At 46.0% G+C, this 21,443-nt stretch overlaps 1 protein-coding gene across 1 annotated transcript in view; it reads left to right on the forward strand.

The window, feature by feature from the left end:
* The window catches only part of Tbxas1 (thromboxane A synthase 1), a 155,460-nt gene that overhangs the window by 79,781 nt on the left and 54,236 nt on the right, over positions 1-21,443 (forward strand). The window contains 6 exon segments of the mRNA XM_055602072.1: positions 8,337-8,425; positions 11,301-11,362; positions 11,365-11,417; positions 11,420-11,453; positions 13,553-13,683; positions 17,930-18,244. Of these exon segments, the coding sequence (XP_055458047.1) occupies positions 8,337-8,425; positions 11,301-11,362; positions 11,365-11,417; positions 11,420-11,453; positions 13,553-13,683; positions 17,930-18,244 (684 nt within the window).

Genomic DNA, 21,443 nt, shown 5'->3' on the forward strand with positions numbered 1-21,443 from the left:
GGTGACAGAGCGTCTGCCTTGTCGTGGGTGTTGGGTTCGGAGAGGGGGAGGTTCTGAGATGGGTACACGGACATCTCCACGGAGCAGCACAGGGCCTGCAGGAGAATAGAGGTCCACTCGGGCTGGAACACGGTGTGCAAGAAAGGCACCAGGGAAAAAAAGAAATTGCAAAAGCGCGTTGAGGCATCCAGAAGTTGCCGCCCTGTGCTGGGGGGCAGCCGAGAGCCACTGAACACTTGGAAGTAGAGGACTGACTCGCTGGGAACTCTCCGGTGGCGGAGAGCACTCCATTTTGCTTTTTAGCCTTCAAGATGCCAGATGCCTCCAGACACATGAGGCAAACCCTTCTGGAGCAGATGAGGAGAGCCACAAATGAAACATCTGGAGTCTCCTCTACAGCACCTAAGCTGAGGGGTGTGGGCAGGTTCCCAGGGTCCAAGTTTGGGATCAGGTACAAGTCTCTGCTCTGATTCTTTCTTTCTGAGTCTTTCTTCATGGGTGGGTAAATGGTTCGTCTAGCTATATACATGGAGCTCATATCACTTTAGCAATATCATGAAACTCAAGAGACCCTTTCTTTCCTGCTCCCTGAATGGGAGATACTGTTTCCCCAACACTCAGTGAAACGCTGCTCTCCAAACTTCCAGACATCTAAAGGCTCTTAAATGCTGAGTTGTTTTGTTTTTTCCTCTTGAGTTCATAGTATCATATCTGCAGAGAGTGAAATTATAACATAAAAGTACGTATATTGAGGGGCAGAGGGAACTGGGACCTGATTTTGGTGAGAAAAGCAATAGGAATCACATGGTCTCACATTCTTAGTCCTGTTTTCATGAAATTGTTTGAACCCCAAAATAACTTGGTTCTGTCATCATGAAATTCTAAAATCAATGTGTCAAAGAGATGATAAATTTCTTTACCGATGGGATGTGTCACTTCAAGGAGATGGGGTTATTGATATAACCCTCTGCTGACCCAAATTTAGAAGACAACTGCTTTTTTCCCCATGGTCCCAAGCAAATTCTTAACCTAGTAGTGCATTAGTGATGTTTTGCATTGCTGTGACAAGACACTAGACAGCAGCAGCTTAAGAAGGGACGCCTTTATCCTGGTTCACAATTTAAGAAGGGACACAGCCCATCATGGCCCGGAAGGCACAGAGGCAGCAGGAACAAGAAGCAGCTGAGTATATTGCAAGCAGAGGAGCTAGGAAGTGAGGTCAGACTCCAGACCCACCCCCAGTGGCCTGCCTCCCCCAGAGAGCCTAAAAACAGCTCCACCATCTGGAGACCAAGTGTTAAAACATGTAAGCCAGATGGGCCTGGAGGTACACACTTAGGAGGCAGAGGCAGGCAAGTCTCTGAATTTAAGGCCAGCCTGGTCTACATGGAGAATACTAGGAAAGTCAAGGCTTCAGGGCAAGAACTTTGCCCCCACAAAGCCAAAACAACCAATCGAAAGAACATACACAAGCCTTTGGGAAGAGATTTTTATACTCAAACCACAAGAAGTGCCCTCTTTAGGATCCTAGAACGTAATGGAACAAGACATTACGTTGTTCATTACAGCTAGAATATGGCTTGGAATGAAGAACCCAGGGTCAGAGATATTCAGATACTATGCCCAAAGGAAGAAGTAGATCAGTGTGAATCTCTGCTGTTTTGCTCAGAATCAAATTTCAAATTAAAAAACTGCCCTGGACTCACGCTAAGACAAAGAGCATCTCAGTCTATTGATGGATGCTTTGACGCCAACAGCCAGTAAGTTACCACTTAGACAAGTGGTTCTCAACAGGTGGGTCTCGGGTTGAATGACCCTTTCCCAGGGGTTTCTCTCTCTTTCTTTTATTGGTTTTTAGAGACAGGGTTTCTCTGTGTAGCCTTGGCTGTCCTGGACTGGCTGTGGGATTACAGGCATGTGCTGCTGTACCCAGCTCACAGGGCCCTCCTAAGATCATGGAGATACTTACACTTACATCGTGATTCGTAACAGCAAAATTACAGTTCTGAAGTAGCAACAAAAAGAATTATATGGTTAGGGGTCAACACAACATGAGGAACTGTATCAAAGGGTCACAGCATTATGAAGGTTGAGAACCACTGACTTAGACAATTCCAGAGAGTCAACTGAATAAGGATTCAACAGGTACCAATTTCTTTTAAGTAAATGAACACTTAATAGAGGATGATAATATATGAGTTACCATATAGAGGGGATATTTGAAACCTGTTACCTGTTGCTTTGTAACTTTTTATCCAAACCAAGTGGCTTGAAACGACAACCCTTGGTTAATACATTATTTCTGTAACTCCAGAGTCCACATGGCTTAGCTGGGATCTTCTGCTCTGGGCCTCTTGGTTTAATGGTTAACGGTCTCTTGGTGTCTGTGGTCTCATCTGAAGGGTTGCCTAGAGAACAGCTGAGAAGTGCGCTGTCCCTCAGTCAGTGAGGAAGCTCACAGCATTTTGGTACAGTGAATAAACAACCGTAATTTTAGAAGGTCAGTGCTGTGACTGAGTTTTGAGGTGGACTGGAAGTGAAAGCATGTGGCTCTTGGGATAATTGGCTTGTAGTGCACCTGCAGGACAGGTTCTGACTAAGGTGCCTGAGGTGCTTACCCTATGGCCGTTGTCCTCGAGAGGCAGGAGGCAGCACGGTTCCAGTGGCAAAGTCTGAGCTGGGGAGAGTGGGGAGAGAAAGATGAAGGGACAGAAGCCGCATTAACACACAGAGACCAAGTGTGTGGGCCCAACGGGGAGCTGCCTGTGAGGAAGCAGAGAGGAACAAAAGAATTCCTGGGTCCAAACCAGCCTGAGGATGGGTCCTCCATGTTTGGACCACTCCCGACTTCTGCTAGGTACTTTACATCTTCTGTTTTTAATCGTGGTTGCAACTCTTCTGCGGGTGAGGATATGAAGCCACTGAGTTAGGCCAATGGAAACCAACTACAAGGTTCCGGGGAGTATGATCACAGTCATTGGCGATGACATGGAGTGCTCTTCTTGGAGCCGCGTACATTTCCCAAGTCAAACTTCCCCTCGGTGAAAAATGCCAACGGTGGGACTTTGGAGAGCATTGGCAGGGCTGGAGAATGCTCCTTTGAGCAGGGGAATGCCCCACCCCTTCCTGGTCACCTCCCTGTGGGGTGCCTTCTCTGTCTACCTACCCCTAAACATTAGAATTCACCTGCTTGCCATCTGTCCACACTATTCTTCAAAACAGTTGGTCAAGTCCTTTGAAAAAATGCTGGGCACTGACTGAATTTATATAATAAAGTCCAGGCTAAGCAAGAACGTCCTTCCTTAGGGAATCTTCTTCCCAAACTGAGGATGGGACTTTATTCTCAGCAACTACAGTTACCAAATAATTGCCCAGTTCCACTTTCAGACTGTCTCCTCTAGGGACAGCCCAGGCTTGGCTGCTGGACAGTCTCTCTGGCCTTAGCCAACTCAGAATGTAATAGCAAAACACTATAGACTGGTTTAAACAATAGGAAAGTGGGTTTTTTATTTTTTATTTTTTTTCAGTTATAGAGGCTGCATTTGGAGAACAGGACCCTCCCTGGCTTTTGGTGTCTCTTCTTTATGGTTTGCAGGTGGCCAGTCATCTTGCTATGTGCTCACAAGATCCCCCTTTTGACAGTGTACCTCAGGCTGGCCTTAAACTCACTATGTAGCACAGGCTAGCCTCGAAGTTATAATTCTCCTACCTCAGGCTTCTGGATGCTATAATTGCAGGTACACATCATCATCCCTCGATCAAGGTCCTATTCTTAAGGTTTCATTTAATGTTATTGGTTTCCTGAGAGGGCACCTCTCCAATCCACCTACACTGGGAATTAGATGAACAACATATGGATTTCAAGAGGACACAAGCATTCAGCCCACAAGAACCCACAGATAGAATCCATTTCCAAAAATTAAATTGTATCAATATTTACTGTGATAAAAGTACAACATATGTGCCTCTTGAAAATATTAGGTAGAACAAAAATAAAAATCATTCATTGTCCTACAAAGGCGAAACTCAACGAAATGAGAGCCTGCCCTCAGCTGTAGGTGGAAGAGCACTGCGTTTCTTCTGGCCTCGAGTCCGTACGTATGCCATGTTCACCTGCTTATCTCAGAACTCAGGGAAGGAGCTGCAGGGCCCCATGGCCAGCCACAGAGCCTTTGCCGTATTCAGCTCACGTGAGAGTAGACAGTCTACAATGGTGGTGCATGATGCAAGAAAAAAAAAAAAAAACCTGGAATGATGGCAACTGGCCAACACACAGACCTCGCGCCCCTGACTTGTGCTATTCCTCTGCCTTACTCCTTAGAACACCTTCATGTTCCACGCCCTGTCTCCTATCACATTAATCCAGATTAAATACGTCATTACACCCAGCTTGACAGATAGCAGGCACAGCGCAGTAGAAAACTGCAAGCATGTCAGTCAGCAGCGGAGCGTCTTAGTCAAGTGGGTACGGGAGAAGCCACGGTAAGCAGCTGCCTCAGCCAGGCCCGCAGCTGGATGCAGGGGAAGGAGCTCTCCTACGCCCCAGGCCGAGCCTCCTGCTTCTGAGAAGCTTGCCTAAGTCCAACTTCGTACTGCACCTCTCTAACCCGTGTAAGCATACTTAAACTCCATGTCCAGGAAGACTTTGATTGCATCAGGGTTTTGTTAGTTTTGTTTTTTAATGTTTTTCTGAAATATATTGAAAAAAACACCCACTTCCATTTTCAGGATTTTATTAAAATAAGATTCATTTGGAAAACTAAGCTTATTAGGATAACTGAAGGGCTGCAATGGCTCGGCAGGGAAAGGTGCTTGTCACCAAGCTGACAACCTTAGTTTCTTCTCTGCGAACCGCAGGCGGAGGGAGAAAACCAGTTCCTGCCAGTTGTCCTCTGACTCCCAGTGCTAAACAAGTAAATGAGTGTAATAAGATAACTTGAGAATGGCAGGCAGAGTTGCTAGCCAGAGAGATGCAGGTTAGAAAGTACCCAGTTCTCTAAACAGGAAGAGAGTCAGGGTTCTTGGGAATGATACAGATTTCTGGGATACATAGTAAGGGGCCCATCCACATGCATACTTGTACTGATGGGTTATTCAGTGGGTGGTTTGCGAGCATTTAGAAAAGAATGCCTCAGTCGCAAAGAATTGGCACAGACTCACAGAAAAGAAATCAGGCCCACTCTACGCATTTCTTTCCTGAATGGACTTAAGGATAGACCCACCGGGGTCAAAGACACTCCTGCTGCAGCCAGTCCTGACAAGGTCTCCTCCTGCCAGTTATCCGGAGGGCGGTACCAGGCTGAGTATTTACTCAAGTGCATCCTGACTGGCCAAAGGAACTTTGAAAATTTTTGCAAATACCTGAAGTAACCTGCAGTGGAGAGTCACAGGTCTGTGCTTGAACCCGTGTGCACAGTCATGGGGTAAATGGAAACTTAGAAGGCACGTTAGCACAGTTTAAACGGAACAAAGAAGGAACGGCCAGTGTTCCCCTTTGAGCTAAAGGAATGTCCCAGGCTTCTCAGACCAGCCTTCCTGCGACAATCCCACACGAGCAGGTAATGAAGGGCTGGTGCTGTGTGTCCCCATAGGGCGTGTGGGGCCAGCCGCCAGGGAGCTGTGGCAGGGAGGGGTCCGGCACCCCAACAGCAGTGCAGACTGCCCCACAGTTCACGGCAGTTCTGGGCTTCTTCCCAGAACAGCTGAAGACACCTTTTTGAAGAAATAAAGGCAGCAGGAATGCAAAGCCTGGGGCAGGAGAGATGGACCAGTGGTTAAGAGCACTGGCTGCTCTTCCAGGGGACCTGAATCTGGTTCCCAGCACCCACATGGAAGTTCACAACTGTCAGTAATTCCAGTCCCGGGGGCTCTGATGCTCTCTTCTGGCCTCCTCAGGCACCCATGGTGCATAGACATATATGTAGGCAAAACACCTACACAGATAATTTTTTAATACAGGGGAAAAATTTAAAAAGAAACAGAAAGCCTCAAGGAATGAAGGATCAATTGCACGCAGCTATGATTCTTAGGAAAAGACTTTATGGCTTTCATTGACCTGAACCTTGATATTTGTTTGTGGTGTGTGTCTTCTGCAAAAAAATCAATATAAGTCTGACCTTGCTACTGGCTTACAGGGTGCAGATCACAGAATGTGATTAATTTATTGTTTACCATATAGTGTCTGAAGTAGGATCGTGTTCTACCTATGGGTTGCTATTTGAGAGTGACTTTTTTTTTCCTCCCAGAGGAGCAATAAAAATAGAGAAAGGTGTAAAAACTATAAAATCAGATAGGTTTTTGTAACACATATTAGTAAGCTTCCCAACCCTATAACAAACCCTTGTAACCATCAGCTTAGAAAGAGGGAGGTTGTTATGGCGTGGCTTCACAGTTTTCACACAGGTTTCAGTATGTGGTTGGTTGGTTGGGTGTGTGGTGGCCCATTATGGGAGCACATGGCAGAGAAAAACCACTCACCTCGAGGCCAGATGTGAGAGAGAGAATGTGTAAAAGACTGGGGCCCATAGTCTCCTGGAGGAAACATTCCTAATAACCTGGAGACTTTCCAGTGGGCCATCCACCTAAGAGCTTAGTCAGACCCTAAGGGGACATTTATGATCCAAACTGTAGTAGAGCTAGATTTTGCCTCAATCTGATAGATAACATATCTCTGGCAGGTAGGTTCACATTTTATAATTTTTCTATTAAGAGTTGAAGAGCAAAAAGCATATATTACATACTTATTGAAATTTATCCATACATCCATACATCCATACATCCATCCATCCATCCATCCATCCATCCATCCATCTATCCATCCATCCACCTAACACATAATTATATATGCCAGGTTCTGTTGCAGGTTCCAGGGATTAAAACATGACAGACAAAAACCTCCCCTGACCTCACTCAGGCAGTACACATTCTAGCACCAAAATAATGAAAACCAGGTGTTGGGGGATGGTCCAGGGGGTAAGAGAGCATATTGCTCTTGTAGAGAGCCCCAGTTCAGTTGCCAGTATCTGTGTTGTATGGCTTACAATCACCTGTAGCAGCAGCTCCAGGATTCCTCAAGTCCTCCTCTGGTGGGTACCTGAAACAGTCCTCCCCCATGGACATACACACACAATCTTAAAAGAACAATGGGGCAGGTCAGAGGTTAAAAATACTTGTCACTCCTGCAGAGGACCTGGTTCTGTTCCAGCACCTCCGTGGTGGCTCATGACCCCCTGTAACTCCAGTTCCAGGAGATCTGCTGTGTTCTTCTGACCTCTGCAGGACCAGGCAGGCATGTGGTGCCCATACCTGAAGGCAAAAAACACTCATTACAGAAAATAAAATAAATCTGAAATTTTTAATTTAAATACATTTTAAGGTTTCTTAAAAATAATAATAGTGTAAACTAAACATCAGGCACCATCTCAAGGTGTGCTTTCCATAAATGCTCAAAAGAACCTACAACAGCATGCTGCCTCAGCCATGGTACTATTCTATTCTAGACTGTGGGATGGTTCAAATGATCCCCCTTGACAGTTCCAGCTTGGCCTTCCAAATGTACAGGAGAGGATAAAAGGCCATAAAGGATTCTACCCATCCAAGAGATGCTGCTGGAAGTCGAGGCGATGGGCAGCAACCCTGATCTAACCCTGTTGGCGCCAGCTGACAGCACATGGCTGTGCACAGCACTGCTCTCAAGACCTTTCTCTTGGCAATGGGAATTTTCCACGATAAAATATTTTAATATTAAGAACCCAGCAATTGCCTTGTGCGGGTCAAAAGCTACCCAGTCTTGGAAGGCGGCTGAAGCACAAGTGAAAACCCTCTCTCAGAAATACCATCAAGATAACTTCTGGCTTAATTAAGAAGTTGGAACAGATAACCCTCAGTCCCTCTGGACACTGGATTCTGTGTTCTGGTGGGAGATATGAAAACTTAATTGGAGCAAGCATGCATGGACTTGGGTTAGTTCCAGGGCCAGGACATATGGAGTGTGGCCTAGTTGCTCGCTAATGCTAACCACATGTCAGGAAGCAGAGTGCCGATCCGAAGTTCTGTCTAAACACTTAATGATCGTTTTCATAATTATTTCACCAGATTTACTTTTGATCCTTCCTTCTTCTGTCCTTCCACCACAGAAAGCTTATTTAAGCTTAAAATAGGTATTTATAGACACTGTATTCTACAGATATTGTGACTGCTTCCTTAATCTTAGCCTCGTGAAAACTACCTTTGAAATACAGTTTGTTTGCCCAGAAAGCACTGCGTATAACCTTGTCCATCATCTGCAGCCAATTTAGGCACGATGCCCTAATTACACCTCTGCTATCTATTATCAGATGACACCTCTCATCAGCCAAGCCTGTGAACTTCTCCTGGCTCACTTAAAAAGCTATGCAGCATCTAGAGGTGCATTCGACATCCAGAGGTAAGGCTGTTCCATTACAGGTGAGAAGTCACAGTTCTGAGTGGATGATTCTTGTGACTGTACATAATTTCTGGACAATTACCTTGGGAGTAGCAAAGAGAAAATGCCAGACATTCATCACAGCATGGATAGACTGACTAATGAGAAGAAACCCACCTAAAACCATGGAACAAAGTAACTTGGGCCGGTGATGCCGGCCTGTTGAGGGAAATTCAAGTATGCACTAGCTAGTTCCTGAATAGACTTGCCCTCTGACCTCCATGGGCATATGGACAAGCCATAGCAGGCAAGAAAGGCCAGGGCCTCTGGGGAAAGTCCCTAAATGTTCACATCAAGAAAAACTGTGAAGCCAGGTGTGGCACATGCCCCTCAAACCAGTACTTAGGAGGCAGGGGCAGGCAGATCTTCATGAGTTTGAAGGTAGCCTGGTCCATGTAGTGAGTTCCAGGCCAGGGCTGCACAGTGGGGCAGGGGAAGCTGCCAAAAAATAAAAAATAAAAAATAAAAAATGTTTTCTTGGCATGCACAAAGCCCTGGGATTAATTGGTGCCCATCACATTAGCAGCCGGGAGTAGATACTGGCCACATGGGAATTTGAGGCCTGCCTGGGATACCTGAGACCCTGTCTCAAGAAAATTAAAGATTAGAAAAAGACAATGTAGACAAGGCATATTATCTGACCTACTCAGGAAACTAAGGCAGGAAGGCCTGCCTGGGTTAAAGCTAGCTTAGGACCAGTCTGGGCAACTTCGTGAAACCCTCAAAATAAAAAGTTAAGGGGCTGGAAGAGATGGCTCAGCAGTTAAAAGTACTTGTTCTCTTTTAGAAGATGGGTTCAGTTCCCATCACCCATGTCAGGTGGTTCACATCTGTCTGTAACTCTGGTTCCAGGGCATCCAAAGCCACCTTCTGGCCTCGTGGGCACACAGGCATGTGGGGGTACATACACATACATTCAGGCAAACACTTCTACACATAACATAAACAACTAAGTCTCTAAAAGCTCTAGCTAAGTAAGTAAATAGATACATACATACATACATACATACATACATACACACATGCATGCACACATGTGGGTAATAGGCTGGGGACACAGTTCGATGGGCTAGAGTGCTTGTCTACCATATTCAAGGCCCTGGATTCAGTTTTCAGTTGAGCTAAGTGAATTAATTAGTAGTAGGCAATTTGTGCACGGCAGCCACGGTTTGGGTGGGCAGGAGGGTGGCGTGGTGGGCAGGAGAGGGTGGTGTAGGTATGGATAGGAGGCAAGTTAAGTGTCTGCCTGACTTTCCTCCCGGCAACGTTCAGATGCTTTATGCTAAATCACGGCTGGCAGCAGGCTGGGGAGAGAATGACTGTAATCAGCCACCGCTGACCCAGAATTATCACTGAGGATAAAATCCTCGCAGAGTCAACGCCAGCATTTGTGCTGTTCCCAACTGCCGACAAAGCTCCCCATGCCCACTCTCTCGGACTGTGCAGAAGGTGGAGGAAGATAAGGTGGACTCCTCTGCCATTAAAGCAAAACAAATAACCCTTCCGCCCCTGGACTCATCGAGTACTGGGGTCCGCTGAGACTGCATTCACTCATAGTTTTTGCTTCAGTCAGTAGGGAATCTATGACCGATGGTAGAAATGTTTTCAATAAAAGCCATCAAAATTTCAGAGTCATCAAGCCATGTCATTTATTCTCTAACGATAAGCTGGTAGCTGTAGAACTCGTGCAGAAGAACTAAATGTATCTGTATCAACAACAAGCTGAGGCATTATAATTACGGAAGAGTATTACTAGCCCAGTCAGTACTCTCCTTAAAAAGACCTTAGGAGGGCAATGCCTGTAAGAAAACCAAAAGAAGGATTCTAAGGACTGCTGAGGTGGCTCAGAGGTCAAAGGGAAGCCTGGAAAGCTGGCTGACCCACGTTTGATCCTCAAAAACCCACACAAAGGTGGAAGGAAAGAAATGACCTTCACATGTGATGCGCATTTTGGCACATGTGCACCATGGTCCCATCATGCGTGCACACACACACACACACACACACACACACACACACGCACACACACACACAGTGCATATACAAGAACAATAAATACGTAACAGTTTGTGAAATAACAGTGCTACTTTAAAATGGCCTTTGGGAGGGACAGGTTTGTTATCCTGAGGTTAAATTTTCTCATGCTATTGGAAGATCTTCCGTTTGTTTGGAAAAGGCAATGTGTATTTTCAGTAGTAAATTAAGTATATCCTGTAAGCCTGCCCCAAAGTTTGTCTGCTCTCCACCTGAGAAGAGCCCTTGTTTTTGTTTGGTCTGTTTGTTGCACTTTTTAAAAGCTGCAAAATCACCAGGTATAGTGGCACGTTCCTTTAGTCCCAGCAAGGAAAGGGAGAGGCTAGCCAGGGCTACATACATCTCAAAAAAACCAGACCAAAACAGCCTGCCAACTCATTAGAAGGAAAAGAGGAGGGGAGTTAATAAAATAAGCTAATTAGATTCACTCATCAATGCCAATTTGACGGATACCAGTTAATCATGAGATTCCGATGAGCTGTTCATACTTGGCTTTGGGGCTCCTGTTTCCCTCCACGGGAAGGCGCCCCTCCCCTAGAAGGTAGGCACCTTGGTGTTCAAGTCTGTTTTAAGGCCTGAGTCAGTGATGTCCTGCCCTCACCCTTCCTTCCTTAAGCTCTTTGTTCAAGTTTCCAATCGTATTCTGTGTTGCTGCTCACCCAGGAAGCTTCCCTCCCACTGGCTCACTCAGATCTGCAGGAAGGCCCTCTGTGGTGCTAAGACCAGACGTGTAGACCAGGAGGGGGGCCCCATGGGAAGATCAATCCAGCATCTTTTAAATTCTGGCATTTTATCTGCACAGGTGTTACTGCTGCTACACCACAGATATGGTGGCCAACATGGCCTTTGGCGTCCAGATGGACTCCGGAATGCTCCAGAAGATCCCTATGTACAACACTGCCGGCGTTTCTTTGCCTTCTGGCCTGGCTCCCCAGGCCTCTCCTGGCTTTACTCTGTAAGTGCAGCCCTCACCCAGGATTGTTTTGGCACAATCTGCACTGACCTGTCGCTAACAGAGATAACCCTGGACTCTCTCACATCAGGATCAGAAAACTGATGCATAGAAAGGCAAAGTCAAGACTGGAACCCAAAGTCTCTCATTTCCTAGGGTTTTTTGTTTGTTTGTTTGTTTGTTTGTTTGTTTGTTTTTGTTCCATAACTCAAAATCCTCTCCTGAGGACTTCTCTACCAGAAGCCTACAACTCCTTAACTAGAAATCACCAGATGGGTCACTGGAAGGAAAAAGGCTTAATATTAACAAGACTAGTCCATTGATTTTACAAGGAGTCTTTGCCTTCTGGCCAGTTCCAGTATCATCTTGTTTTTATGAAACACAAGTGTGTCTCTTTTTAAAACTCTACTTTATTTGAGGTACTCAGGCTTCTACCTCCCTTCCCACCAACCCCCAACCTTAAACAGGAGAGAGAAAAGGTTAGTGGGCAGAGGGGCCTCAGACCCCTTTGCTTCTCTCTGCTACTTAGGGTCACAGGTTCTTTTAGGGCCCTATCCCAATCTCCCTCAACAGCAGACACAGCTAGCAGTCTATTCCACACCGCTGCGCCCCAAAGCATTTCCCTCCATCTGTCTGCTCCAAACAGCCACACCATCTCTGGTCTCTGATCTCTCCAAACTGCTGTAGCCAACACCGAACTCCAGGATGACACCATATTTATTCTCTCAGAGTGCTAGACCATGTCCTTCTCCTTGCCGCACGTGGAAGGCCTTTACCACCTGGCAAAGACCACACCCTGAACATAACAATTAACAGGTGTGGACAATCTATAGCCCAACTGAAATGCCACACTTGGAGTTAAAACAAAAACATTTTTACGTAAGTTACAAAGAAACCAAAACTCCCATTACACAAGAGTGTAGCTCTTCCCTGCTCTCTGCCATGCTGGCATAGTCTAGCCACTTCTTGGCCAGCTTCATTCTTTCTTCTTCTTCTTCCTCCTCCTCCTCCTTTTCCTCCTCCTCCTCTCTCCTTCTTCCTCCCTTTCTTTATCTTCCTCTTCATCTTTGCTCTTTTCCTCCTCTCTTCTTTTCTCACACGGGCTCTTGTTTATTCAACTTTGCCTGATCTCCAATTAGCAATCCTCTTGCCTCACTCTCCTGAGTGTCGGAATTACAGACCTTTTGCCAGCTTTTCTCCTCATCTCTGAGCCAGTGTCAGCAGGAAACCCTGTCACCTCCGTCGTCATTACACCGCAACCTGGAGACATCCGGCCTCTCTCTTTGCGTCCAGGTCTGTTGAGGCTAGGCTGCCCCTCCCATGCACCTTCAACCATGACAGTCAGGGAGTTTTATTAACAAGGCCCCTGCTCTCCGTGATTTTAAACAGGCTGAGGGACGTGAGCGCTGGGTTCTACTGCCTCCAGCCTGGTCAACACAAAGGGCTGTGTGCAGCTTGGCAGGCTGAGAATCTGCGTAGAGTCATGTGCCCCTATAGCAAGGCCTCATCTGGGCCCAGCACCTCTCCTACGGAGTTATTAGCATCCTGATCCAGGGAACCTTGTCCTAAGGACCCAGGCTGCATGTTGCACGGCAGGAGACTATCCACAGTAGACAGAGCCAGTATCCTTGTCAGTAGCTACAGCAGCATGTATTAGGGACAATTCAGGTGGCTTCTGTGGGGACATTTATCCTGAGAAAGACAAATACAAATGACCAGAAAGTCAATAAATTTATGGACTTCTACGCCCTTGTGAAGGCTTGGCACACACCTATTCTGTCCTGATGAACTGCAAAGACACTCCCCCCTCTAAGACTGGAGTTAAAAATTTCTAAGTGTGAAATTGGATATGTAAGGCCAGGTGCATATAAGGACTCACTTTATTGTGCGGGCATTTGATGAGGGTTTACTTTGCTCGGGGTCTGGGATAGAGAGCAGAGCTAGAGACAAACCCTGCTCTGAGAAGCACTGAGTCCACAGGGAAGGCAGCCTCCCAACTGACTCTGATTCAGGCTGGCACTTGCTTCCTAATCACAGGAGTCTAATAGCCCTGGTTCATTATCACTCCCCATTCAATGCCACTTTTGTTTTTCTCTTTCAAGTGTCATTTCCATCCATAATGGTCCCATTGGCCCGGATTCTGCCCAATAAGAACCGAGATGAAGTGAATGGCTTTTTTAACAAACTCATTAGGAATGTGATTGCCTTACGGGACCAGCAAGCAGCAGAAGAGGTAACTATTTTAATAGGACACAGCCTGAAAACAGAATGGAGTCTAATTTGGCATCACTCTCTTTTCCTTCTTCACCCTCCCAACTCCTCACATCACATGGGCCTGTCCTTTCCAAGTCTCCCATTCTGAGCTTTCCAGAGCCAGCAGAAAGCAAAAGGAAGGAAGGAAGGAAGGAAGGGTGGAAGGGCAGTAGAAGTTCGTCCGTGCCTCTCCCGGTTGTGAGTTGTAGAATAAACGCCAATCCCTGAACTGTTTCACAACACCTCAATGTTGCCTCCAAGCACGGGTTGCAGTAGCCCTACCCACCCCCAAATTTTCGAAGTCAGCGCCTCCTGCAGTCTTTGTGAGCATAGTCTTTCTGCTGAAAAACAGGAGTGTGGGGGTTCAGAGCATGAGTAGCATAAAGATTAGCACGAAGTTTGGGCAATCAGTCCCATATTCCTTTGCAACACAGAGACTCTTGCCAGAAAGTTTGTGACTGAGGCTCCCTGCTCTTTTTAGCATGCATCTGTGTTTGCCTAGTCCCTTACACTCTTCTTGGTACATAGTAGGGATAAGTGAATATTGGTTGAACTTGACTCTGAGTAGAACGCAGTTTTCAGTATGAGAAGTAGTCTTTCAGCCTCAGAGATGCTTCTGTCCACATTAAAGCTGTCCATTAAGGGTCTCATTGCATTAAAGACAGTCACTAAGATGGAAAAAAAGTGGACTAAAAGGGCTTTCCCTTAACTGCCTTGAGCAAGATGGAGCATTAAAAGGGTTTTCTCAAAGACAGTGGCTCAAAGGGATTCATGAGGCCTGATGGTTAAGGCATTAACCTAGAATAAAATCCAAATCAATTAGTAGCTTGATGCACTTAGCAGCCTTGGGCAGCAGCCTGTCCTGCTCATCTGCACGCCCTGGGGACTGTGCAGCAACTGTCTGGAAAGGGAAGGTGTGGGGAAGTATACACAAGCTCTCAACCCCTTGGCCCATTCCACCATCAGCTCCACTTGGATGCCTTTAGAGGGGAGGGAAAAATAAGCCAACTGGTCTGCCTGGCCCCGCTCTGAGGCCAGAAAAGACAGGACAATCTCATTCAGGTATATGCTTCTATGCTGGGAGGAAGAAGCCTAAAGGACAAGAGGTAAAGAGCCATTTTCAATCCTAACCATTGCTGCAAAGGGCTGCCCTGTGAGAGCTATGCCCCTACACACACACACACACACACACACACACACACACACACACACACACACATACACATGCCCTAGCCAGAAATCCATTGGCTGTAGAACCAGGCTGAAAACTCAAAAACTGTTGCACTGAGTGACTAAGAGGTGAGAGGTTATTAAAGAGCCAATTACTGGGATCGCCTCAAGCTTTTCCTTCTATAAACTTTACAGCTATTTGTTTCAAACAATGAGTTGATCTGAGAAAAACCTTCCAACCACAAATCCAGGGTTGCCTGTGTTAAGACAGAGCTATACAGTTACTAAGAAAACTCACTTAGAACCCTTCTGAACTCTGTATACATTCCATCAAACAGATGTGTGTTTGCACAGTGAAAATGCCGCACAGATGTTAAAAGGTAAATATTTTTCTAAGCTCAAGCCTATGGGTGGATTAGACACCTACATCTATCAGGGCATGTATTTTTCTTGGATACGACCATAAACCAGGCCTGCTTCCATCCTAAATGGGCAGCTTCACATGGCCTTCATGGTGCTCTGTGAACGAAAGGGTCCCCTCTCCACTAATGCTCCTCTCTAGCTCATGAGCCCCAGAGAGAGGCCCTTTCCCCTGGCCTCATTAGCTGGCAGTTAAGACATATTTCTGCAAGATTTCACCAGCCCTTTTAGCAGCCTGGCTGGGCTGGGATAAGAGGAAAGAATGCCAGCCACCATGCTGCTTCTGGAAAAATATGCAGTGTGGATATGGCTATGAGCTGCCTTAGTCATCACCCCTACTCCACCCAAGAGAAGCTGCAGCCAAGCTTCAGGGACTCAACTGTGTCATGCAGCCTAAGAGCGCACTTCGCTTCTCCAGTCACATCCAGACCCCCAGAGAGCGCCACGCGTCCTCTTTCCCCTGGGCCATCTTATTCTGCGCACTGTGACATGTCAGCAGTGGAACCACAACAGCCACCCAGATGGTGACCAATAACAGTTAGGAATAGCTGACCAATAGCATTTGGGCAGCAAAATGAGCAGGGTCAGGGCACAGTGAGGAAGCCCAGGCTTCCTTAAGTAGGAGCAGGCTGGTGGGGGATGGAGACCTTGTCTCCTCGGCCTCAGTGTATGTGAGCCCTTAATGGTGAGCCACCACTGTTCCTGCCCTGCCCCCACTGTCACAGCAGACACCTTTGATGGTCATCAACAAAGGCTTCCACCCCAAACAACAGTTGAACTGTTGAAACCAAACCTGGAGGCACCCATCCCCAAGGGCATGTGCCGCTTTTCGTTCTGATTTGTAACAGCTTCGGTTGCACAGTTTAATATGCACTCAGCTCAGCCCTTGGCACAGGTGGGAGAAAGGGGCGGGCTGCACCCTGGGGCTGCTTTTCATCTCATGAAGCAGAAAAAGTAGCCACACATGAAATGCCAACAAACTTAAAGGGTGGAATTACATGCTGATGTGAGGGCCATAGATTATTCATGCAACAGAAATTCAGAAGCCAATGAATTGAGAAAACACCACAACTAGAAAAGTATTTTGAAATTATAATATTTTCCTGTTGGAGATTCTAATACTTTCTACTTGCTGTTTTAAGCCTATAAACTTCAGAAAAGAGCAACTTCCTGGTTGTCATTCATCACATTAAAGGGCATTTCAAAGAAAGGATATGCTGGGAATACACATTGTGAATGCCAAAGCAGTGAATAAACACTCCTATAGTTAGAATTAGTGGTAGTCAAAATGTAAAGGATATGCAAATTACTGATAAGGAACATAGGGGAAATGATAAGAAGGTTTTAACCACTCAAAGGAGACTGGGGATTACTGGAGAGAAAAAAAAAAAAAAAAAGGACTGACTCCATAGGCGGCAGGCTGCCTATGTCGGGGGTTTTGAAGACAGGCTTCACTCAAGCCAGCTCCCCCATATTCCATGCCCCCATCCCATCCTGTCGACTGTCTACTGCATGAGAAACTTATAGCCACCCACTGTGTCCTTGCAGAGTAAACAATAGACATGTGCTCTGATTTAAATCTAGCAGGTGTTTTCTCATTGGAAATTTAGCCAATAGAACAAACACATAGAAAATGTTAATCAGAACTGAAAACCTTGGTTTTCCCTCTTCCTCACGTGGCTCTGGAAATCCGCTGAATACAAGTGTGACCAATGTTTACTACACACGAACGGATGCACACGGTTCTCTAGACTGCACACTTCCTGCTTTTAAAGAATGAGATCCCATTGTTTCTGCTGTGGCTACTGCCCTAAAACTTGCTTTATTTTAAGCACTTTTTTTTTTTTTTTTTTTGGTGGGATTAGGGAGATCAGCCTGGATTGAATGGCCTTATCCAGAGTATGGTTCATAAACACAATAGAATATTATTTGACCCCATAAAAGAATGGGACATGTTAATTTTCAGCGACATGGATAGAAACTGGAGGACATTATATTAAGTGCAATAAGGCAGGAACAGAAGACAAACATAGCATGCTTGCAGGGTATGTGGAAGCTGAAAATCTGATCTCAGAAACAAAAAAAAATGGTAGTCACTGGAGGCTGGGAGGATGAGGGATAAAGGAAAGGAAAGGTTGGGTATCCAAACCATGAAGGGTAAGAGGACTAAGTTCTGGTGTTCTCCAGCTCAGCAGGGTGACAATGGTCACAGCTAGATGTGACTATTCTGTAAACAGCTACAAAAGGAGAGTTTGAGGATTCCAGACACACACACACACACACACACACACACTCACACACACACACACACACACACACACACGACGGAAATGGAAGGACTCTGCTGTCACTATCACACATTACACATATTAAATTACCCCACTGTTGCCCCATCAGCCTACACAATGGCAGAGAAGAGGGCAACCTCATCTTTTCGCTGGAGCATCAGTCTGCCCTCGCTGCTGTCCTGATCATCACTCAGGCAGCCACCAGGCTCTCATGAACTCAGATAACCCAGTGACAAGGACCTGCTCCTACTGAGCTGTTGAGAAGCTCTACAGCAGGAGCTCCCTCCCTTGTCCTCTAGCCAGCCTCCTTCTGTGGCTCTAATGTGCCTTTTCCTCTCTTGTCCTCAGAGGCGAAGAGACTTCCTGCAGATGGTGCTGGATGCCCAGCACAGCATGAGCTCGGAGGGCGTGGAAAGCTTTGACATGGTCACAGAAGCCCTGTCCTCTACCGAGCGCACAGAAGACCCACCCCAAAGGAACCATCCTACATCTGTGTCTAAGCCTTTAACAGTGGAGAAAATTGTGGGCCAGGCCTTCCTTTTCCTCACTGCTGGCCACGAGATCATAACGAACATGCTCTCCTTCATCACATACCTGCTGGCTACCCACCCTGACTGCCAGGAGAGGCTCCTGGAAGAGGTGGACCTCTTCATGGAGAAGCAGGTGAGTACATTGGGGTCTTGGCACCCAGGTGCAAACCTGGCAGGCTCCCAGCCCTGCTGCTGGCCAGAGACTACAACAGTTGAGAACTGACTGTGCACTCCTTATGTGGCCCTGAAGGGTCTCATTTGGAAGGGACATTGCTTAATAGACTATGGGCCACTAACCCCTCAGAGTAAAGGTAATGACTCCACCTCTTGAAGCATTTGCACCTTCCCCTAGCCTCTGTCGTATGTACCATATCACAAGGCACCCTTCAGATACTTCTATGGCCACTTCTTCATTTGTCTTGCCTTTTGTCTTGAGACTAAGGGCTAGCCTTTCCTCTACTACCTTCCTCAGAAGGGCATCTTCCCCCGCTTTTAGCCTTGGGACTTCGGCACACTCGAACTTGGGGCTGGAATCAATTTGCATATTGGTGATCCCATGCCCTGACCACAATAATTGGCTCATGGCTGGACAGTGTCAGTGGCATTCTGGTCAGAGTGACCTTTGTGACTTTCACTGGGAATTTTCAGTCATAGGTCCTATTTGGTGGTGCAGACCGAGGAAGCATGTGGTCCCAGGCACTCTGGGTAGGCTGCCCGTGGCTTCCCAAGGACAGTGTGGCTAACCATGGGGCCAACGGCAAAAAACTGAGGTCAGAGAAATTCGTGCCTGAGGGTATCGTTGAGGCTTTGCTAAATATTTTCCTGAAGTCTCATTCACTCTCTAATAAAGCAAGGTTTTGGACCCATAAATATAAATGTTTGTTTTGCTAAAATCAGTTTGACTCAGAGTTTTGTTACCTGGTGCTAAATATGTCCTAAAAGACATACTGGAATGTACCCCACCATCTTTGATCCCCGCCCCCACTCCTCAGCTGGAACCAAATATTAAATAACTACCTATAAAGCAGACTGAGCCAAGTGGTAGGGTTATCTGGATTCATGGCTTGTTGAGACTCTATGCTTGAAGAATATTGATTAGTGGATCAGTGTCAGTCCAGAGGAAATCCTGTCTGTCCTGTTCAACATTTTAATCAATGACTTGGACAAAATGTGAGACATGGTTAGCAAGTCTCAGATGACACAAGCTGGAGGAAATGCTAATATGACAGATGGCAGAATCAAGATTCAAAATTATTTTGACTGTGTGGAAAGGTAATAAGGAGAAATATAAATTTTTGCACCCAGGCTCAAAAGATCAATCTGGAGAAGCAGGAGGCTGGGAAGACCCAGCTTGGTGGCTGTCATAATATCAAAGAAGTTGAAGTTGAAGCCACACGGGCTCACATGGAGTCAAACACTGGGGCAACTAGTAGTAGCTATTCAGGTTTCAAATATTTATAAAGTGACTTAGAAAAGAAAGGCTAACTTTGCCTCCACTTCCCCAGCAGGACAAAAAGTAAAATTTTCTAGGAAGTAGTTTCTAGTTTCAAATGACAAATTACACATGCACACATGTATATATGTATATTTGTACATGTGTGTGTATATATATACATATATATATATATATTTAACCCTAATGCTTCCAATAGCAGAATAAGCCACATTCCAAAATTGTGACTGTTGAGTAATGATATCAGAATGTAATGGACAAGATTCCATTATGGATATTTTCTTATTTAAAGTTCAGACTTTTAAGGTGATTCAAGGCAATACACATAGAAGCATCTTGAGGAAGCCACAGGGAGAGAGAGCACAGTGCAGCTCAAGGAAGGCTGCTGCTACAGGTGCTCTAGCTCCGAGGAATCCCCAGAATTCCTTTGTGCTTGGAGCTCCAGGCCCGTTCTGCCTTCCTGTTCGTGTGATTGGGGCTCTTCCTCTGCTTTCTCCTTCCTGCTTTAATTGGTGTCCTGTGTCCATTCCTGCCTTCAGACTCAGCCCCCTTTGCTGACTCCTCTCTCCTATCTTCCTCAGGGAGGCTTCCCCTCAGTCAGAACAGGTGATAGCCAGACTTCTTCTTTATGGCTGCCCTTTGATCCTCAATACCTCCCTGGGCCTTTACGGGTCCCCAGAGCCAGTTTTACGGGCTTTTTATTTCCCTCTGTCATTCTGAACACCCATTTTACTTGCTAGCCCAGGAGAAGAAGAAGGTGGGTGTGCCCTCATTTTTTCTTACTTAGAATGTGATTTTAGAAGTTATTAAGTAGGAGTTAAGTATTAAGTATTAATACTTAAGTTATTAAGTATCTGAAGGGTGCCTTGTGATATGGTACATACGACAGAGGCTAGGGGAAGGTGCAAATGCTTCAAGAGGTGGAGTCATTACCTTTACTCTGAGGGGTTAGTGGCCCATAGTCTATTAAGCAATGTCCCTTCCAAATGAGACCCTTCAGGGCCACATAAGGAGTGCACAGTCAGTTCTCAACTGTTGTAGTCTCTGGCCAGCAGCAGGGCTGGGAGCCTGCCAGGTTTGCCAGTTTCACCCCTGTTAGATCTGGGTGTGAAGCTGTGGGCATAGAATGTTCCCACACAAAAGCTGGGGATACGCCCCCGCCTCTGCCACGGCCTGGACCGGACCTGAACTCAAGGAAGGTGATGCCGACTCACCAACCCTCAAACCTCACCAAGCCTCCTTCAACCTCTAAGCCTAGAACCAGGCCTTCTTTTCCCAAAGGACCACCTCCCATGGGGCTGTCTCCAGAAACTGAGGAGACCCATGGCCACACAAACTGATTATACCAGATACAAATTTTCAACCCTCTGAGAAGATGGCTGGAATGGAGATTCCAGGGCCCTGACCATAGAAGTTCTGCTTTTGTAACTGGGGGAGGGAAGCTGTAGTTCTGATCAATAATCCCTGAAGTTCTGATGCAGTTGGTCTTTGGTTCATTTTGAAAATATAGCATTAGACAATTGGAAACCAGAACTCTCTCCCTAAGAAAGAATGCTCTACTCTACACATGCAAGCCCCGAGGGCTTTTTCTTTTTTTTTCTTTTCTTTTTTTTTTTTTTTGCACAATATTTGGGGTAGTTTTTGACAAATGGGAATGTGTCCAGGTTGTCTTTTTAAACACAGATAGTCAGAGAGCACACTACTTTGCGCAGCCTCGCCCATGGCATGCACTCAATGAATACTTGTAGGTTTTCTTCTTTTTATTTTCTCTCGTTCTTCTTTTATTTATTTATTTAGTTTTACTATACTCAGAACTCTGTTAATATGGGCCATCTGTCAGGACATGGAAATGCAGATTAGCTGTTCACACATTAAGTAT

The sequence above is a fragment of the Psammomys obesus genome, unplaced genomic scaffold, assembly GCF_907164565.1.
Source record: "Psammomys obesus unplaced genomic scaffold, mPsaObe1.curated_primary_1811, whole genome shotgun sequence".
Taxonomy (NCBI): Eukaryota; Metazoa; Chordata; class Mammalia; order Rodentia; family Muridae; genus Psammomys; species Psammomys obesus.